The sequence below is a fragment of the Corythoichthys intestinalis genome, chromosome 13 (genome assembly GCF_030265065.1).
Source record: "Corythoichthys intestinalis isolate RoL2023-P3 chromosome 13, ASM3026506v1, whole genome shotgun sequence".
Taxonomy (NCBI): Eukaryota; Metazoa; Chordata; class Actinopteri; order Syngnathiformes; family Syngnathidae; genus Corythoichthys; species Corythoichthys intestinalis.
In genome coordinates this window covers 27792507-27807609 of record NC_080407.1, presented here as the reverse complement: position 1 = coordinate 27807609, position 15103 = coordinate 27792507, and the positions used below count along the sequence as shown (strand labels likewise).

General features: G+C 39.8%; 1 protein-coding gene across 2 annotated transcripts in view; it reads right to left on the bottom strand.

Moving 5' to 3' along the window:
• Nucleotides 1–8956: 8956 nt before the first annotated feature.
• Nucleotides 8957–15103, bottom strand: part of LOC130927904 (zinc finger protein OZF-like) — a 77677-nt gene continuing 71530 nt past the window's right edge. For both annotated transcript variants that reach the window (XM_057854018.1, XM_057854019.1), the window contains exon 3: nt 8957–13178. In XM_057854018.1, the coding sequence (XP_057710001.1) occupies nt 11803–13178 (1376 nt within the window). In that variant the 3' untranslated portion in view covers nt 8957–11802. The remainder of the gene's footprint in view (nt 13179–15103) is intronic.

Genomic DNA, 15103 nt, shown 5'->3' with positions numbered 1-15103 from the left:
TAGCATGCGTGCTGTATGCCATTGAATCACTGTTTCGAGGCGTTTAACACACTGCAAGAGCTCCATCTACTGGATAAACAGTGCATGTTTCTTTTTAAAACTAAAGTTGTCAAATTACCTCAGCATTACATATCTTCAATAGAATTAAGTGGATGTCGTCTATTTCAACTGTGAGATCATGTCGTCATTAAGTGTGATTAACACAATTAAAGTTGACCTTTTTAAGCCCGTGTCATTGCTTTGTCTGTGAAGACGTGTTCAAAGAAGTATTTGTAATACACGACAGTGCTAGTCTTGTAAGTGGCTCGTCCTAGATGTCGGGGAGTAACTAAAATGACCGTTTATCTTCTCTGTTACTGCAACCAACCGCCACACATGCCTTCACCATTTTGATTAATCAATGTTAACGACTGTCAGGAAGGTTTTTCCATTCGTTTACTAGGCGGTGATTCCTTAGACAAGTAGAAAAACACGCAGTAATAGGAGGAATTTACGTAGCGGTAATATGTAAACATGATGAGCTGACAGACAATATGGCGGCACCAGTCAGGGGGGCGGAGTTGTGACGTTACGTGATTGATCCTAATCACCAACATCACACAATCATGTGATCGCTGTGCTGCCATATTGTCCGTCATTGTGTGTTCGTATTGTCATTGACCGTAGTTTCTAAAGGTGGATACACTTGCAAATTATGGAAGCCCCGTTGCTTTCAGACGCTGTAAACTAATTAGATGGGTTGCATAAAAGCCGTTATTTGGAAAAGCTTCGGTCGATCCAGTCGCCAGATCCATATTTGATGCCCAAACCGATGTTTCCTCCCGTCCAGTCCCGTGCGTCAGAGCTCGTCCTGAGACCACAAAATTTCCAATCCAACTCCAGTTTATGTCACGATGAGGAGTCGGGTACCCAAAATCGGCACCGGCCCGAATGTAAACCGACATTTGGTCAGCTGAGCGTCAGCGTTGTCACGATTGTAAAATGAAACTTGATCGACAACGGGCCGGTCTGTACCGAAAAATAGCTGCCCCACGTGAAATGTCCCCCCGATGGGAGCGCTTTTTTATAACGCTTTATTGACGTGAAAACATCAAATGTTTTCATGGACGCATTACAGTAATGGATTTACGACTGTAAGATCAGTTTTAAATAGTTAAATTACACAAAATATTAGTACTGTATTTTAGTAAAAAATCGTGGACTGGGCCACATAACCATTTTTGAACATAAATGTATTAGTCTACAGGTTTTCATGAACATAATGCCCAATGACAATCACACAGGTATGACATTTATTAGTTCAAGCAGAGTAAAATAATACATATTCACGGTACAAAAAAGTCGTTTCCGTGTGGGCGATCCCGTCGGGGGACATTTCACGCAAGGCGGCTATCTTTCGGAACAACACCTGTTGTTGCGCTCACCTTCTTACTATGCGACCGTGGCGACGAGCTTCGTAGTTTCTGTCTGTTAATGTCTGCGATCGTGTTGGCATCATATTGATGTTTTCGCCACTGTCTAACGGCTGTCGATACAAACGCATCATGGACCGAGATAAAACAAACCGTGCTGCTTTCGAGATTTGCCCTTTTAACAATGGGCACACAGCAACTACTAAAATGACCGTTTATCTTCTCTGTTACTGCAACCAATCGCCACACATGCCTTCACCATTTTGATTAGTCAATGTTAACGATTGTCAGGAAGATTTTTGGGTTCGTTTACTCGGCGGTGATTCCTTAGACAAGCAGAAAAACACGCAGTAATAGGAGGAATGTACGTAGCGGTAATATGTAAACACAATGAGCTGACGGACAATATGGCGGCACCAGTCAGGGGGGCGGAGTTGTGACGTCACATGATTGGGGTCTATACTCAGTGGCGGACTTGCCAATTTTGGGGCCTAAGGCGAACATATCCAGGGGCCCTCTTCATGGGTCAGGGGTTAAAAAGGTGAGAAGGGTGTGGAGGAATTATGTTCTGGTACACTAGGGCTGTCCTAAACGACAAATTTTCTCCTGATTAGTCAGCCGAATAGTTTTACGATTCATCGACTAATCTAATAAATTTCTTTTTTTATTTACTAATTTAGCAATGAAATTTTTGTTGACGCTTATTAATTCACAAAACTATTTTGGAACACTTACATTCTTTATTAAAGTACAAATAATCATGTAAATAACAATAATTAATCACGAAAAATGAGGTTAAATGCTGATAGCATTTACTAGTGCAAAAGAATGGAAAGTAAACAGATTCAGAACACTGACTTTGCCTTTTCAACATTATTCAAAACAATTCTTTAAAAAAATTCAAGCAATATTATTATAGTATACTACTATATATAATACTAGTATAAAGATTATAATAATTATTCATTGCCAATTATATTTGTCATGAAGAGTGTCATTTGAAAGCTATTCTTAGGGTAAAATCTGTATTATGTAGTCTTTACTCAACATATTATAATATTAATTCTGAAGTATGTGGGATTAACTCCAGAAATCATTATTTATATGACGAACATGACGTGCTTTTGCTGTTAACCAGCTGTTGAGTGTTATTGAATGACTGATTGGAACTGTACTACATTGTTTCGCCACAGGGTGTGCTGTCGTGTATTTTATGTTCGGTGAGACGAAGAAGAAGAAGAAGAAAGTTAAAAGAGGCATTAGAGGCCTGTTCTGAACTTCTCCCTCACTGCACTTTGGCTCTCATGGAGAGCGTTCGCTCATGTGTTCAAAATGAACGACAGCCGACGTGCAAAGTAGCAAGTGAGCTGTAAAAATAGCCAGCTTAGTGGCGTCAAAACTGCGGGAGAGCTAAGTGAAGCTAAGCGACTGATACTCAGTCCGTCGTCGTGGAACAGTCCATTGTAGTGCGTGTGTGTGTGTGTGTGTGTGTGGGGGGGGGGGATAATATAAATGCAGCATTCAAATGGCTTTCTTTTTTGTATTTTTGGTATGCTGACATAATTATACATGATGAATAGTTGGGGGTGCTGCTGGCTCCGGTGGCCCAAGCAGTTGTTCGTTTGGGTAAGGGCAGCTGGTTGGTGGCCCCCTACTGGTTGGGGGCCTAAGGCGATCGTCTACTTCGCTTGAATAGTAGATCCGCCTATGCCTATACAGTGGTACCTCTACATACGATCGCTTCGACACACGAACTTTTCGACATCCGACGTAAAATTTGACTCGCCATTTGTTTCTACATCCGACGACATGCTCGAAATACGACGACAATGGCAGCACCGCAGACGAATGCACGGCGGATTTTCTTGTGTGACAAATCAACACTGGTTTCAGAAAAGGTTGGTACAGGTGGTGAAACAAGGAAAAAGTTGACCCTTACCTTCTAAATGAAGATGCAAATGACAGAAAAATATGAGCGTAGGGTGGGCATCCGTGAAATGGCTCAACAATACATCTCCACGGTCCTCCTCCGACCATCGTTCGCCACTCTTTATAAGTTAAGCTGACAATTCTTATTGTGGTAACATCTCCAGAGAAATCGCCAACTTCGCCTCGTTTTTATCATTTATTTCACAACTTATTCAAAACAAAAACACCTTCTGTCTGCCGCATATGACGGTGTTCTCAAGAAAATATTCAAAGTGAAAGTGAAACTCAAGCTCACCGGTCTGTCTCTGGCACGTCAGCCCCGCGGTGCGTTCAAGGTCAGCAAAAAACGTCCGCCACATTAGAACCCGATTCGTTACATTAATAGACCCTACCCACCGACGTCACAAAACCACGTGCTCGCTGTATGGTTCCGCCCACTTGTCCGTCATTTTGTCTCTGTATTAGCATTGGTTTCAATTGATCGAGGAATTTAAAATGCATTTCATGGAAGACCCGGTGCTTTCTGATGCCGTAAACTCACTGGATGTGTTGCATAAAAGGCGTTATGTGGAAAAGCTTCGTTCTATACAGTCTGCCTGACATCTGCTACGCTGATATTTACAACTATCTTGTCCACACAAAATCAGCCTATTCTCACGAAAATTTGAAAAACTTCAAGAGCTTGGAGGCTTATAAATACTTCGTTGCTGGTTGGGTGAAACAGGTCCTCGTCCACGAAAATTCGGCAGGAATCTATCTTGTGCTTGGAAAGGTGAGTTACGAAATTTTCAATTCAAAATCTTTTGTTATTGCTAACATCCACTGTCAAGTCTAATGTATTTCATGTCGTTTGTCAATGGAGTTAAGGCTTTTAATGTTTATATGGTTTAGCGATAGCATTCTCACTACATACATACGCGTATGTTGTCGGCGATTAGCCTAGCAATGATCTTAATTGTGGTTATTTGTCAGCCCAAAACCCTCTAAGTATATCTTAAATGCATCTTACCGGATATAAAATGACTACTACATAGTCTGTGGTGATTTTTTGGTGCCCAGTTTTCACGTCGAATTGCAGCCGTCCATTTCGCTCTCCTCTTTGGATCCGTCGGAATACGGTAAAACTTCAAGTCTCTCCTTCCATCTCTCTGTTAGTGCAACCAACAGCCACACACGCCTTCACCATTTTGATTATTAATGTTAAGGAGCAGAAAAACACGCCGTAAATAGGAGGAATGTAAGTAGCCGTAACAGGTTAACACTATGTTTTGACGGACAATTGGGCGGTACCATTCAGGAGAGCGGAGTTGTGACGTCACGTGGGTAGGATCTATACAGGAATTATTATTATTATTATTCCGATTTTGATTTATAATTTATTTGTTTTGCTATGTGTAATTGCCATTTGTAATAGTACCAGCAGTATTTTTTAAGGATTTAGTGAAGGTTTTTGGGCTGTGGAACGAATTAATGGAATTATAATGTATTCCTATGGGAAAATCCTGCTCGACATACGACTATTTCGACTTACAAACAAGGTCCTGGAACGGATTAACTTCGTATGTAGAGGTACCACTGTACTAACTTCCACACTGCAAATTTACAGTATAACGTCATAATCTGTTAATTTTTCTTGAATGTAGTCGATAATTTTAATCTTGTTTTGAGTTTTAAAGGCTAGTTAACATATCAATGCATCATATTCTTCCACTTTGAGTAAATATTACAATTTGTTCTTCTTCAGCATGGACATCTAAAAGTTGGTCATTTTCACCTAAATCGAGAAAAAATGTTTTCAAATAATGGTTTGAACAATGTCTGTTCTTGAATTAAGAATTTTTTTTTCCCTTTAACCTGTCCTGTTCAGCTGCTTGTCACAGAGAATGGAGATCTGTGTGTCCGATTGGTCGAAAATGTTTTAATATATCACATGGGAGTATGACATACTCCCATTTTGATCATTCAACGTACGTCGCTTATGAGGAGAAAGCAGCGAACAGAAGAAAAGGGAAGCGAGAGAGAGAGAAGCCCAAACAACAACAAATATATATTGAAGGCCAACACTAACTATGAATATGATAATAGTGCTATCATTAGCTAGTTGTTTCATTGAATTAAGAACATTTCTGGCAAACAAATTTTTAAAATATTAAATACTCTTTTTTTTAACTTATGTCTGTTAAGCTTATTTTCAGCTAGCTTTTATATTATTTCAAGAAATCTGAGTAAAATTGACTTGAAGCACTAGCAGATAATTTCACTTGTGGAAAAAAAGGGAATTTATTTTTTTTAATTTTGAGGTGAGTTTTTGCAGTGCATATGTATTGGTTCAGGTGATACACTGTTTGATTCAAACTTTTTTCAAAAACGGCTGAAGAAACATTTTGAAAACTTCCAGAATAAATGTGGATTTTATTAGGAAATTTAAATTGCATTATTTGAACATAAATTTTGTTAACAAACACAAAAAATACAAACTTGTTAACTCATTCACTCCCGGCCATTTTCACCGGTGCAACCCCCTTCGCTCCCGGTCGTCTTACTGGATTTTGACTGATTTTGCAAGGCCCACAGAAAATTCTGTTCTATTGCTATATAAACATGGAACCCACCAAAATGAAAATTATTTGACTCTTCTTTCAGCAGGAAAAAAAAGATAGTTCATATGTTTTTCCATTCTTTAGAAATCAGCATTAGAAAATAGCTCAATTTGAGCAGTTTTCCAATTTCTGATGAAAAAACAGAATTTGAGCTTTTTGTGAAAGCATACATTTCAAACATAACTTTGACTTTAACACAGCTATTTTTTGCTTTAGTTACATCGTAAACATCTGAATAATGTTTTGCTTTTACAAAATAACATAAACAACAAGACAAATAGAGCTTTTGATAGCAAAGTAACAATTTGTTTACACATAACTAAGAAATGATGCTGTTGTGGCTGCGACAGCTGGGTAAACTTTTCCCTCATCGCCACCTGTCTCACAAAGTTTTTTGAGTCTCTGCGGGCTCTGCTCGCGAGCAGCACGGACTCAACGGCATCATCCGCTGCACTGGTGGTCCCGGTTGTTCTGCTCAGTTGTCCAGCGCCTGGCATCCTGGGCGTCCTACCGGTTGTTCTGCTCGGTCGTCAGCCGCCTGGCATCCTTGACGTTCATTCGGTCGTCATCCGCCGGTGTCCCGGCCGTGCGGCCCGGCCATTTGTTGCCGTTGAATCGGGTTGTGGGTCTTACCAAATGCGCTACTGCCCTCCAGTGGCCAGTTTTATTGCTTTAAAATGGATTTTCAGCTTTGTGCTTTGAATCAGAACTCAGAGATCTCTTGTAAAAAAAATAAAAAATAAAAACCTCTTTGGGACACTGAAACAATTAAAAATGGAACTTATTTATACGTTTTTGAGAGCAAATGAGTTAGTGTCCAGGAATGCAAAAAAAAAAACCAAAAAAAAAAAAAAACATTAGTCTTAATACCACTAAAAATTGTCTAAATAAATTGAATACAACAACAACAACAAAAATGTATTTGTCAGGAAATAACAAAAAAAAAAAAAAATGGAGCCTTATTTCAGGAAAAACACTACTGGTCTTGTCCACAAGCACAGCCAAACTCAAAAAATGAAAGCTTCTTTGGGTTGCTTTAAGACCACATAAGCAAAATAAAAATGCAAACTGGGGAGAAGGGAGTAAACCTTGGTGCACTAAATTTCTTACAGCTGAGAAGAGTTTGCTATATTTCTCACAGTTTAATTAACGTTAACATAGAAGACACATACAGAAGGACACTTCTAAGCAGCTTCCTACTCAGTAAGTTCATACAGTTTATTGTAATGGTATTGCGCTAAACTGTGATGCAGGTCGGATCAAAGTAGCAAAATTAGTGGTGTGTTTCACAACAATTACGTTTTACATACTGGTGCACGATAATTATTGGTCCGATAATAGGAATTACGACGTCATCCCAATAAATCCAATAACACAATAAAATAGGACAGATAATACAGTATGAACTGTGCTTGCTGGCTGGGAAATCAGTTGACCATTTGCGGGGCATTGCTGCCACCAGCAGGTCAGAATAATTCACTGCATCTATAATTTGGCCCACAAACTCATTCACTTTACACAGTGCTGTGTCTAGCGTTAGCATTGGCAATCGTGAATGCTTTCTGTTACTTACGTTTCCGCCTCGGAAACATATATCTAAGTATTTATGTTTACTATAACATATGGATGTGCAATATATGTTTACTTCGGTGGTGAAGGGTCATATGTACAGAACTTCGTAAGTTGATGTGTTACAGAAGCCAGCCAATGCTTAAGGCTAGTAGCTCAAGCTAGTGTGCTATGCTATACATACTGTACATATAATAGTTGTCGTGTACCGTTAGTCCTGTCAGCATGCTTGGTAGGATTTTATACTATGCAGAGAAAAAACCTCATACTTTATTGAATATGGGTTCACTCACTGCCGTTTATATTATTATAAGGCAAGCCATTAATCCTTTTTGTTCTACCATATTTGCGTTATGAGGAATGAGTGATAAACCTTACTATATAATGTTTACAGTGTTAGTTATTTAGTAAGTTATTGAGAGGGCTTTTGGTTATTGATAGGCTTGCTATCCTAACCTGTCTCCCAGGTTAAGAAAGTTGTTTCATGGACCAAGATCATAACAGTCTGCTGTAGCACCAAATATTTTTTAACTGATGACAAAGCACAATACCTGTTGGGTTTATGTTTTAGTTCAGTGCTCATTGTTCAGGAAACACATCTTCAATTATATTGACTAATTGACTGTGATTGACCCAAACTATATTTATTTGAAAAAATAAATATTGGCACTTTATTTGAAGTCAAGACTGTTCTTGACTTTGTTTTGTTCATTATAATAATGTTCATGTCATTATGAAAATAATGGTGAGATCAAAGACAAATCTATGTTGAATCCACCGTTATTATTGTTTTAAACCTCCAGGTGTTCAAAAACTCGGTGAATATACATATATATAGATTTGGCCATGTGTTTAGGGTCATTGTCTTGCTGAAAGACCCAGTGACGACCCATCTTCAGCTTTCGGGCATAGGGCAACAGATTTTGATTTAAAATGTCCTGGTATTTCAAAGCATTCATGATGCCATGCACCCTAACAGGGTTCCCAGGGCCTTTGGAAGTGAAACAGCCCCACAGCATCACTGACCCACCCCCATACTTCACAGTGGGTATGAGGTGCTTTTCAGCATGCTCATCTGTCGTGGCACGCCAGACCCACTTAGAGTGTTTGTTGCCAAAAAGCTCAATCTTGACCAAAGCACATGGTCCCAGTTGAAGCCCCAATACCGCTTGGCGACCTCAAGGCGTTTGCGTTTATGATTGTGAGTGAGGAAAGGTTTTCTCCGTGCATGCCTCCCAAACAGCTTGTTGGCGTGTAGACAGCACCTAATACCCACTGAGAAGTATGGGGGTGGGTCAGTGATGCTGTGGGGCTGTTTCGCTTCCAAAGGCCCTGGGAACCTTGTTAGGGTGCATGGCATCATAAATGCTTTGAAATAACAGGACATTTTAAATCAAAATCTGTTGCCCTCTGCCCGAAAGCTGAAGATGGGTCGTCACTGGGTCTTTCAGCAAGACAATGACCCTAAACATAGGGCCAAATCTACACAGAAATGGTTCACCAGACACAAAATCAAGCTCCTCCCATGGCCATCTCAGTCCCCAGACCTCAACCCTATTGAAAACCTGTGGAATGAGTCGAAGAGGAGAGTACAGAGGAGAGGACCCAGGACTCTGGATGATTTAGAGCGATTCTGCAAAGAGGAATGGCTGAAGATCCCTCTTTCTGTCTTTTCCCATCTTGTGAAACATTATAGGCTGTTTTATTGGCAAAAGGGGGTTGTACAAAGTATTAACACCAGGGGTGCTATTAATTGTGACACACATTATTTGAAGTCAAATAATTATTTATTTATGCGGGATTTTTTCCCCACTGAATAAATGCACTTGTATCGAAGGTTGGATTTTTCTTTTTCCCATTAAGGTCCCATATTATTTAGATGAAGAAAAAAATATTAGAAGCTAAAAAACACATCTTAACCAGGGGTGTCAGTAATTATGGAGGGCACTGTATGTACAGCAGCCGTCTGTTCTTTTTCCACTGACTCAGTTCTCAGAAATGCAAGTGTTTTGTATGCATAAAAGTACAGCGTTATGAAATCATTTCACATCAGCTTGATTATACATTTTAATAAAACCTTTAAAGCAGATATACCTTCCTTCATATACCTTTTGGTCAGTTTCAGCGAGTGAAATGTATTTGTGACTCAGAAGATGATTTTGAAAGAAATGCTCATGAGATGAGTCAGAGATTTAAGAAAAGATCTAAACACAAGACTTAATACAGCATATAATGAAGCAAAAAGTGTCACGACAAAACAGCTACTGGTTAAAGAACATAGGCAACAAGAGTTCTAATCATGTGTATTTTGTGCCACAGTATAGCAACACAGCAAATGAAATTTGAAACATTATTGAAAAAAACTGGGAAATATTGAAATGTAACAGTTTACTCAGAGAGAAACTTCCGGATTTCCCAACTATTAGTTTCAGGAGAGCTCCAACAATTAACGATAAGCTTATGAAGAGCCATCTCGCCCCTTTACAACAGAAAACCTGGTTGAGTATTAAACCAGGTAACCACAAGTGTGGTAACTGCAATCACTGCAGTAACATGACAAAAAGATACAGGATTTAGATGTATAGGCTTAATAAGAACAAATGGTAATATTTACCTCAAGTAAATTGAATAATCTGACCCATTAATCTGTTAACTACGTAGTCTTTAACACTCAAAACAAGGAGAAAATTATTCGAATAGATTTCAGAAAAATAATCGTATTAAAACGTTCTAAATTTGCAGTGTGAAAGTTGGTACGTCAATATAGATTTATTTTTGCATTGATCATTTAGCCTATCAATTAATTAGGTTCAAATTGGAGGTGAGAAATGTAGCCCTGACCCCAGTTCACCCAACCTGTTGAGTCTTAGTACGGTAATGTCCGTCCCCAGCAAATAGTGTACATGCAGGTTACTCTGTTAGATCGTCCCTACCAATATTGAGACCAAACCTACGCCCTTGTAATGGATCCATTTCAAGGAGTAGGGGGAAATTCTACGTGCCGTGTAAAGAGTTTCCACACAAACGCATATTGAGGTACCAATTAGCTCAGCAAAGAGAAGTATGAGAGTAATTTTTCAAGTGTTCCAGAGCTCGCGAAATTTAGATAAAAAGAGCGCATTTATCAAGGTTTCGTCAGCCATGATTGCGTGTATCCGTCCGCTGAAACAGCCGGGAAGAAGATATAGTAAGTATGCCTGCACCTCTGCTATTGAACGCGTTGTTGATATTAGCGCAGTGGCGCTCTCCCCGCCTCTTGGTGCAATCTCATTCAAACTTGCCGTTCCGTCCAAGACGGCCGTCCACTGCTTACTTTCGCCGAAAAGTCCAATCCAAAATACTGTAATGCCCCGGATGGGGGGGAAGAAGGAGAGGAGTCTGTATTGGCTTACCCAATTTATTGTGGCAACAATAATAAAGAAGAAACTAACAAAATAACAGCGGGCTTCTGTGACATGAGACCACTATCTCGCTTCCCTCTACGTCACAGCTCCTCCTCCGATCGTTTCTTAAGGGGGCCTCGCAGAGCTACGGACATTACAATATACAATGAATAGGTTGCCGCTGAACCCTTCACAAAAGGCTGCCGCTAGTTTGAAAGGGCCTTAATTTTTTTTTTTTTTTTTAATATCTCTCTTGCACGGCGTGGCGGCTTTTATTTTGGTGTGGCGGTGCGCCACGATATTTAATTTGTAGGGCAAACCCTGCATCTTGTAAGGCTGTGTTTAAGAATCATTTTCCAAAATTAGGAAATCCTTCATCTTTTAGCTCTTCTAATTGAATTAAATGAATTATAATCAACAGAATGACTTGTACTAATGCTTCGTCTTAGCTACCAGCTAAGGTGCATGTTTGTAAAGTGCGTAGCTGCTTATTCAGCTACATTACCTACGTAATAATACTTTTTTTCTTGTAGTAACAGTACAACTTTGATATCGTAGTCCTTTTACCCCCCAACCCCCCCATTTTGCCCTAATACTCTGTCGTAATATATCACTGTCAATCAAGAATAGTAATATAATAGTAATTTTTAAAATTTGTATAATCACCCCCGCCCAAAAACTAGTATTTGTGAGCCAATCATAATTTTCTATTTTGATGTAATTATTTTATTTATGAATGATTCTGAACTTTTGTAATTTGGGATCTACTGTTTCAAATATTAACTGTGAAGTGTCGTTTGAAAGAGGGGAAGTATTGTATAAAAAATGCCACTTAACTTGACGGTTAAATCAGGTGAGCCAGTACTACAGTCTGGATCCACATAATACAAGGATTGGACAAAGCACATGTCAGACACACACGTGTCTCTTTATCTGATACTTCCAAGCGAACCCTTGACCACAAACTGCACAGGAAAATGGTTTTTCTCCAGTGTGGGTTCTCATGTGTGCATTTAAATTTGGCTTTTGATCAAAACCTTGACCACAAACTGAGCAGGAAAAAGGTTTTTCCCCGGTATGGGTTCTTGTGTGTATCTTCAAGTATTGCTTTCGAGCAAATCCTTGACCGCAAACTGAGCAGGAAAAAGGTTTTTCGCCAGTATGGGTTCTTATGTGTACAATTAAGTTTTGCTTATGAGTGAATCGTTGACCACAAACTGAGCAGGAAAATGGTTTTTCTCCAGTGTGGGTTCTCATGTGTAAGTTTAACTGATGCTTCTGATCAAAACCTTGACCACAAACTGAGCAGGAAAAAGGTTCTTCCCCGGTGTGAGTTCTTGTGTGTATTTTCAAGCGTTGCTTGAGAGTGAATCCTTGACCACAAACTAAGCAGACGAAAGGTTTTTCTCCAGTATGGGTTCTTGTGTGTTTTTTCAAGTTGCCTTTGTCAGAGAATGTTTTACCACAAACAGAGCAGGAGAAAGGTTTTTCACCAGTGTGGGTTCTTGTGTGTCTTTTCAAGTCTTCCTTTTGACTAAATGCTTGACCACAAACTGAGCAGGGGAAAAGTTTTTCACCGGTGTGGGTTCGCATATGTTTGTTTAAGTTTCGCTTTTGAATAAATCCACGACCACAAACTGAGCAGGAAAAAGGTTTTTCACCAGCATGGGTTCTTGTGTGTTGTTTCAAGTTGCCTTTTTCAGAGAATGTTTTACCACAAACCGAGCAGGAGAAAGGTTTTTCACCTGTATGGGTTCTTGTGTGTTTTTTCAAGTTGCTTTTGTTAGAGAATTTTTTACCACAAACGGAGCAGGAGAAAGGTTTTTCTCCTATGTGGCTCCTCATATGCATATCATATGTATAGTTATTAGCAAAGGTTCTCCCACACAGAGACCATTTGCAAAAATTGTCGTCACGGTGAAATTTCTTAGGACAATTATCTTTGTAAGGTGAGTGTGACGTGGCGCCATTTCTATCTGACGTTGCGATGAAAATGTAGGCTTGCAATCCTTCTGTTGAGCTGCTGCTGCCGCTTGGAGGCTCCGTCCCTCTGCTGACCTCACTCGGTCCATCTTCACTCTTCAAGTGCTCACCAGTGGACCTGGTGATATAGTCTTCCTCTTTAATATATGGCAGCTTTACCTCCTCCTTTCTGATTGAATGTTGCACTTCTCTTTTTTGCTGTTGAGGGCGCTCTGGCTCTTCCTCTTTCATATGCGGGTGCTCCACTTCCTCTTTAATGCCAGGAGACTCCTGCCACTCAAGACCAAGATATTTGCTGAAACCTGCAAGATACAAATCAACAAATGATATAGTTTATGAACTGTCTATCCAGCTAGTAGGCCGTGAGGTTAGCCTGGCTGAAAAAGCGTGAGAGAGTGTGTGTATGTACGGGTGCGTACGAGATGCATTCTGGGCTGTCATTCCCATGACAACGATGCACCGATTGGCTTTTAATCATCGTGCATTGACACGCTCTCATCCTTCAGGCGCAAGCAGTGGCAATTTATTTGCGGCAGGAGCGTTGCTCACACCCGTGGCACGACATCAAAATGGCACGTCTGAGAAAGGTGGCCACTGAAAACTGCCGATTAAATGAAGAACGGACTGACAAATATAAGTTTATCTTGCCATCCTCGAGCACGAAGTCAATGTGTCCTTTGTGTCGAAACACTGTTGCTCTGATGAAACGTGAAAACATAAAATGCCACCATGAGAAGGGCCACCACAATTTCAATAAAGAATGCCCCCCTCGAATCAGATGAACTTAAAAAAATCTGAAAAAGTCATGCGAGACTTCAGGCAGAAAACTGACCTCGTGCATGACAGAACAGCAAAATAGTTGCCTAGACCATTGTCAAGAAAGTATTTCATGATGCAGAAATGATCCAATCCAAGACATTTTCACGCTTTGTTAGAAGGCAAGGAATGTTTCTAGAGTAAAGTAAATCCCAGATACATACTCAATTCATTCGCTGCAATCCCTCACACTTCAAGCAGATTGGACGTCTAAGGTTGTCAGTGGTAGCCAATGCCAGGCAATTAGTGCGTTTTGGGGCATTTCACGTCATTTCTAGAGGTGTGCAAAATTTCCGATTCTTAGATTATTCGCGATTCGGCCGTGGAAGATTCGAGAACGATTCACAAACATCCAAATTCCGATTATTTAAATATGCCAAGTAAAGCGGAAGTACAACACACTCAGCACGCCGCGCGGTCTTCGGGATGCAATGAGAGCGGAGCGAGAGTAGCTAAACATCATGCTTCTCATTACCCGGCCCCTCGGGTAATGCCAATGCTAACCTCACGGCTCTAGCTCAACTCATGCCACGAGATAAAAAAACACAACAACATACCTGACTGCTGTCGAAAAGCTGCTACAAAGTACATCCACATAATGTTACGGTAGATATCATTTATATAGGACTAGATGCAATATAGATTCGGTAGCGTTAGCAGCACATCTACAAAAAGCTAGATGCGGGCGTTAGTAAACGGCCACCATCTTAAAGCAGTACACTTCCCTGCAAGGCTGTTGTAGCGAACCTTCCAAGCAAACCTAATTGACTTTTTATCTAAAATACTCCTAAATCGGTAAAATATTGACTTGAATCTATCTTTAAAATAGTTTTAAAACGTTCACATGTCGAAAGTAGACAAAAGGGAAATTATGGAATAACGGGACCAATTTGAACAACTTTACCGGTTGATTGACAACATTAAATTAATTGAATGTAGTTTAAAGCTGCTGATACAGAATGGGGACTGGAGTTTTTTATTTACTGTTATTTTTGTATATTTGTTTACTGCTATATGTTAACTTGATACTGAAATAGTAGTTTGGATTAGCAAGAGAGTATTTTTGAACAATTTTGGAACTAATGTACAAAACATTTAAAAAAAAAAAAAAAAAAAAAAAGGAGGGGGCTGCATCAATAATCGTTTTATAATCGAATCGGAGCCTCTGAATCGTAATCGTAATCGAATCGTTAGGTGCCCAAAGATTCCCAGCTCTAGTCATTTCCTGATAATTTCTGGCCACTTCCTTTCCATTTTGGGGCATTTAGGGTCACTTCCTGCTCATTTTGGGTTACTGAAAAGCAGAGGTGTGTAGTAACGCATTACATACGTCTCAGAGTAGTTTAACTAAGCCATACGTTTACTTGAGTATATTTCTGAAGAAAAAATGCTACTCTTATTCTGCTACTTT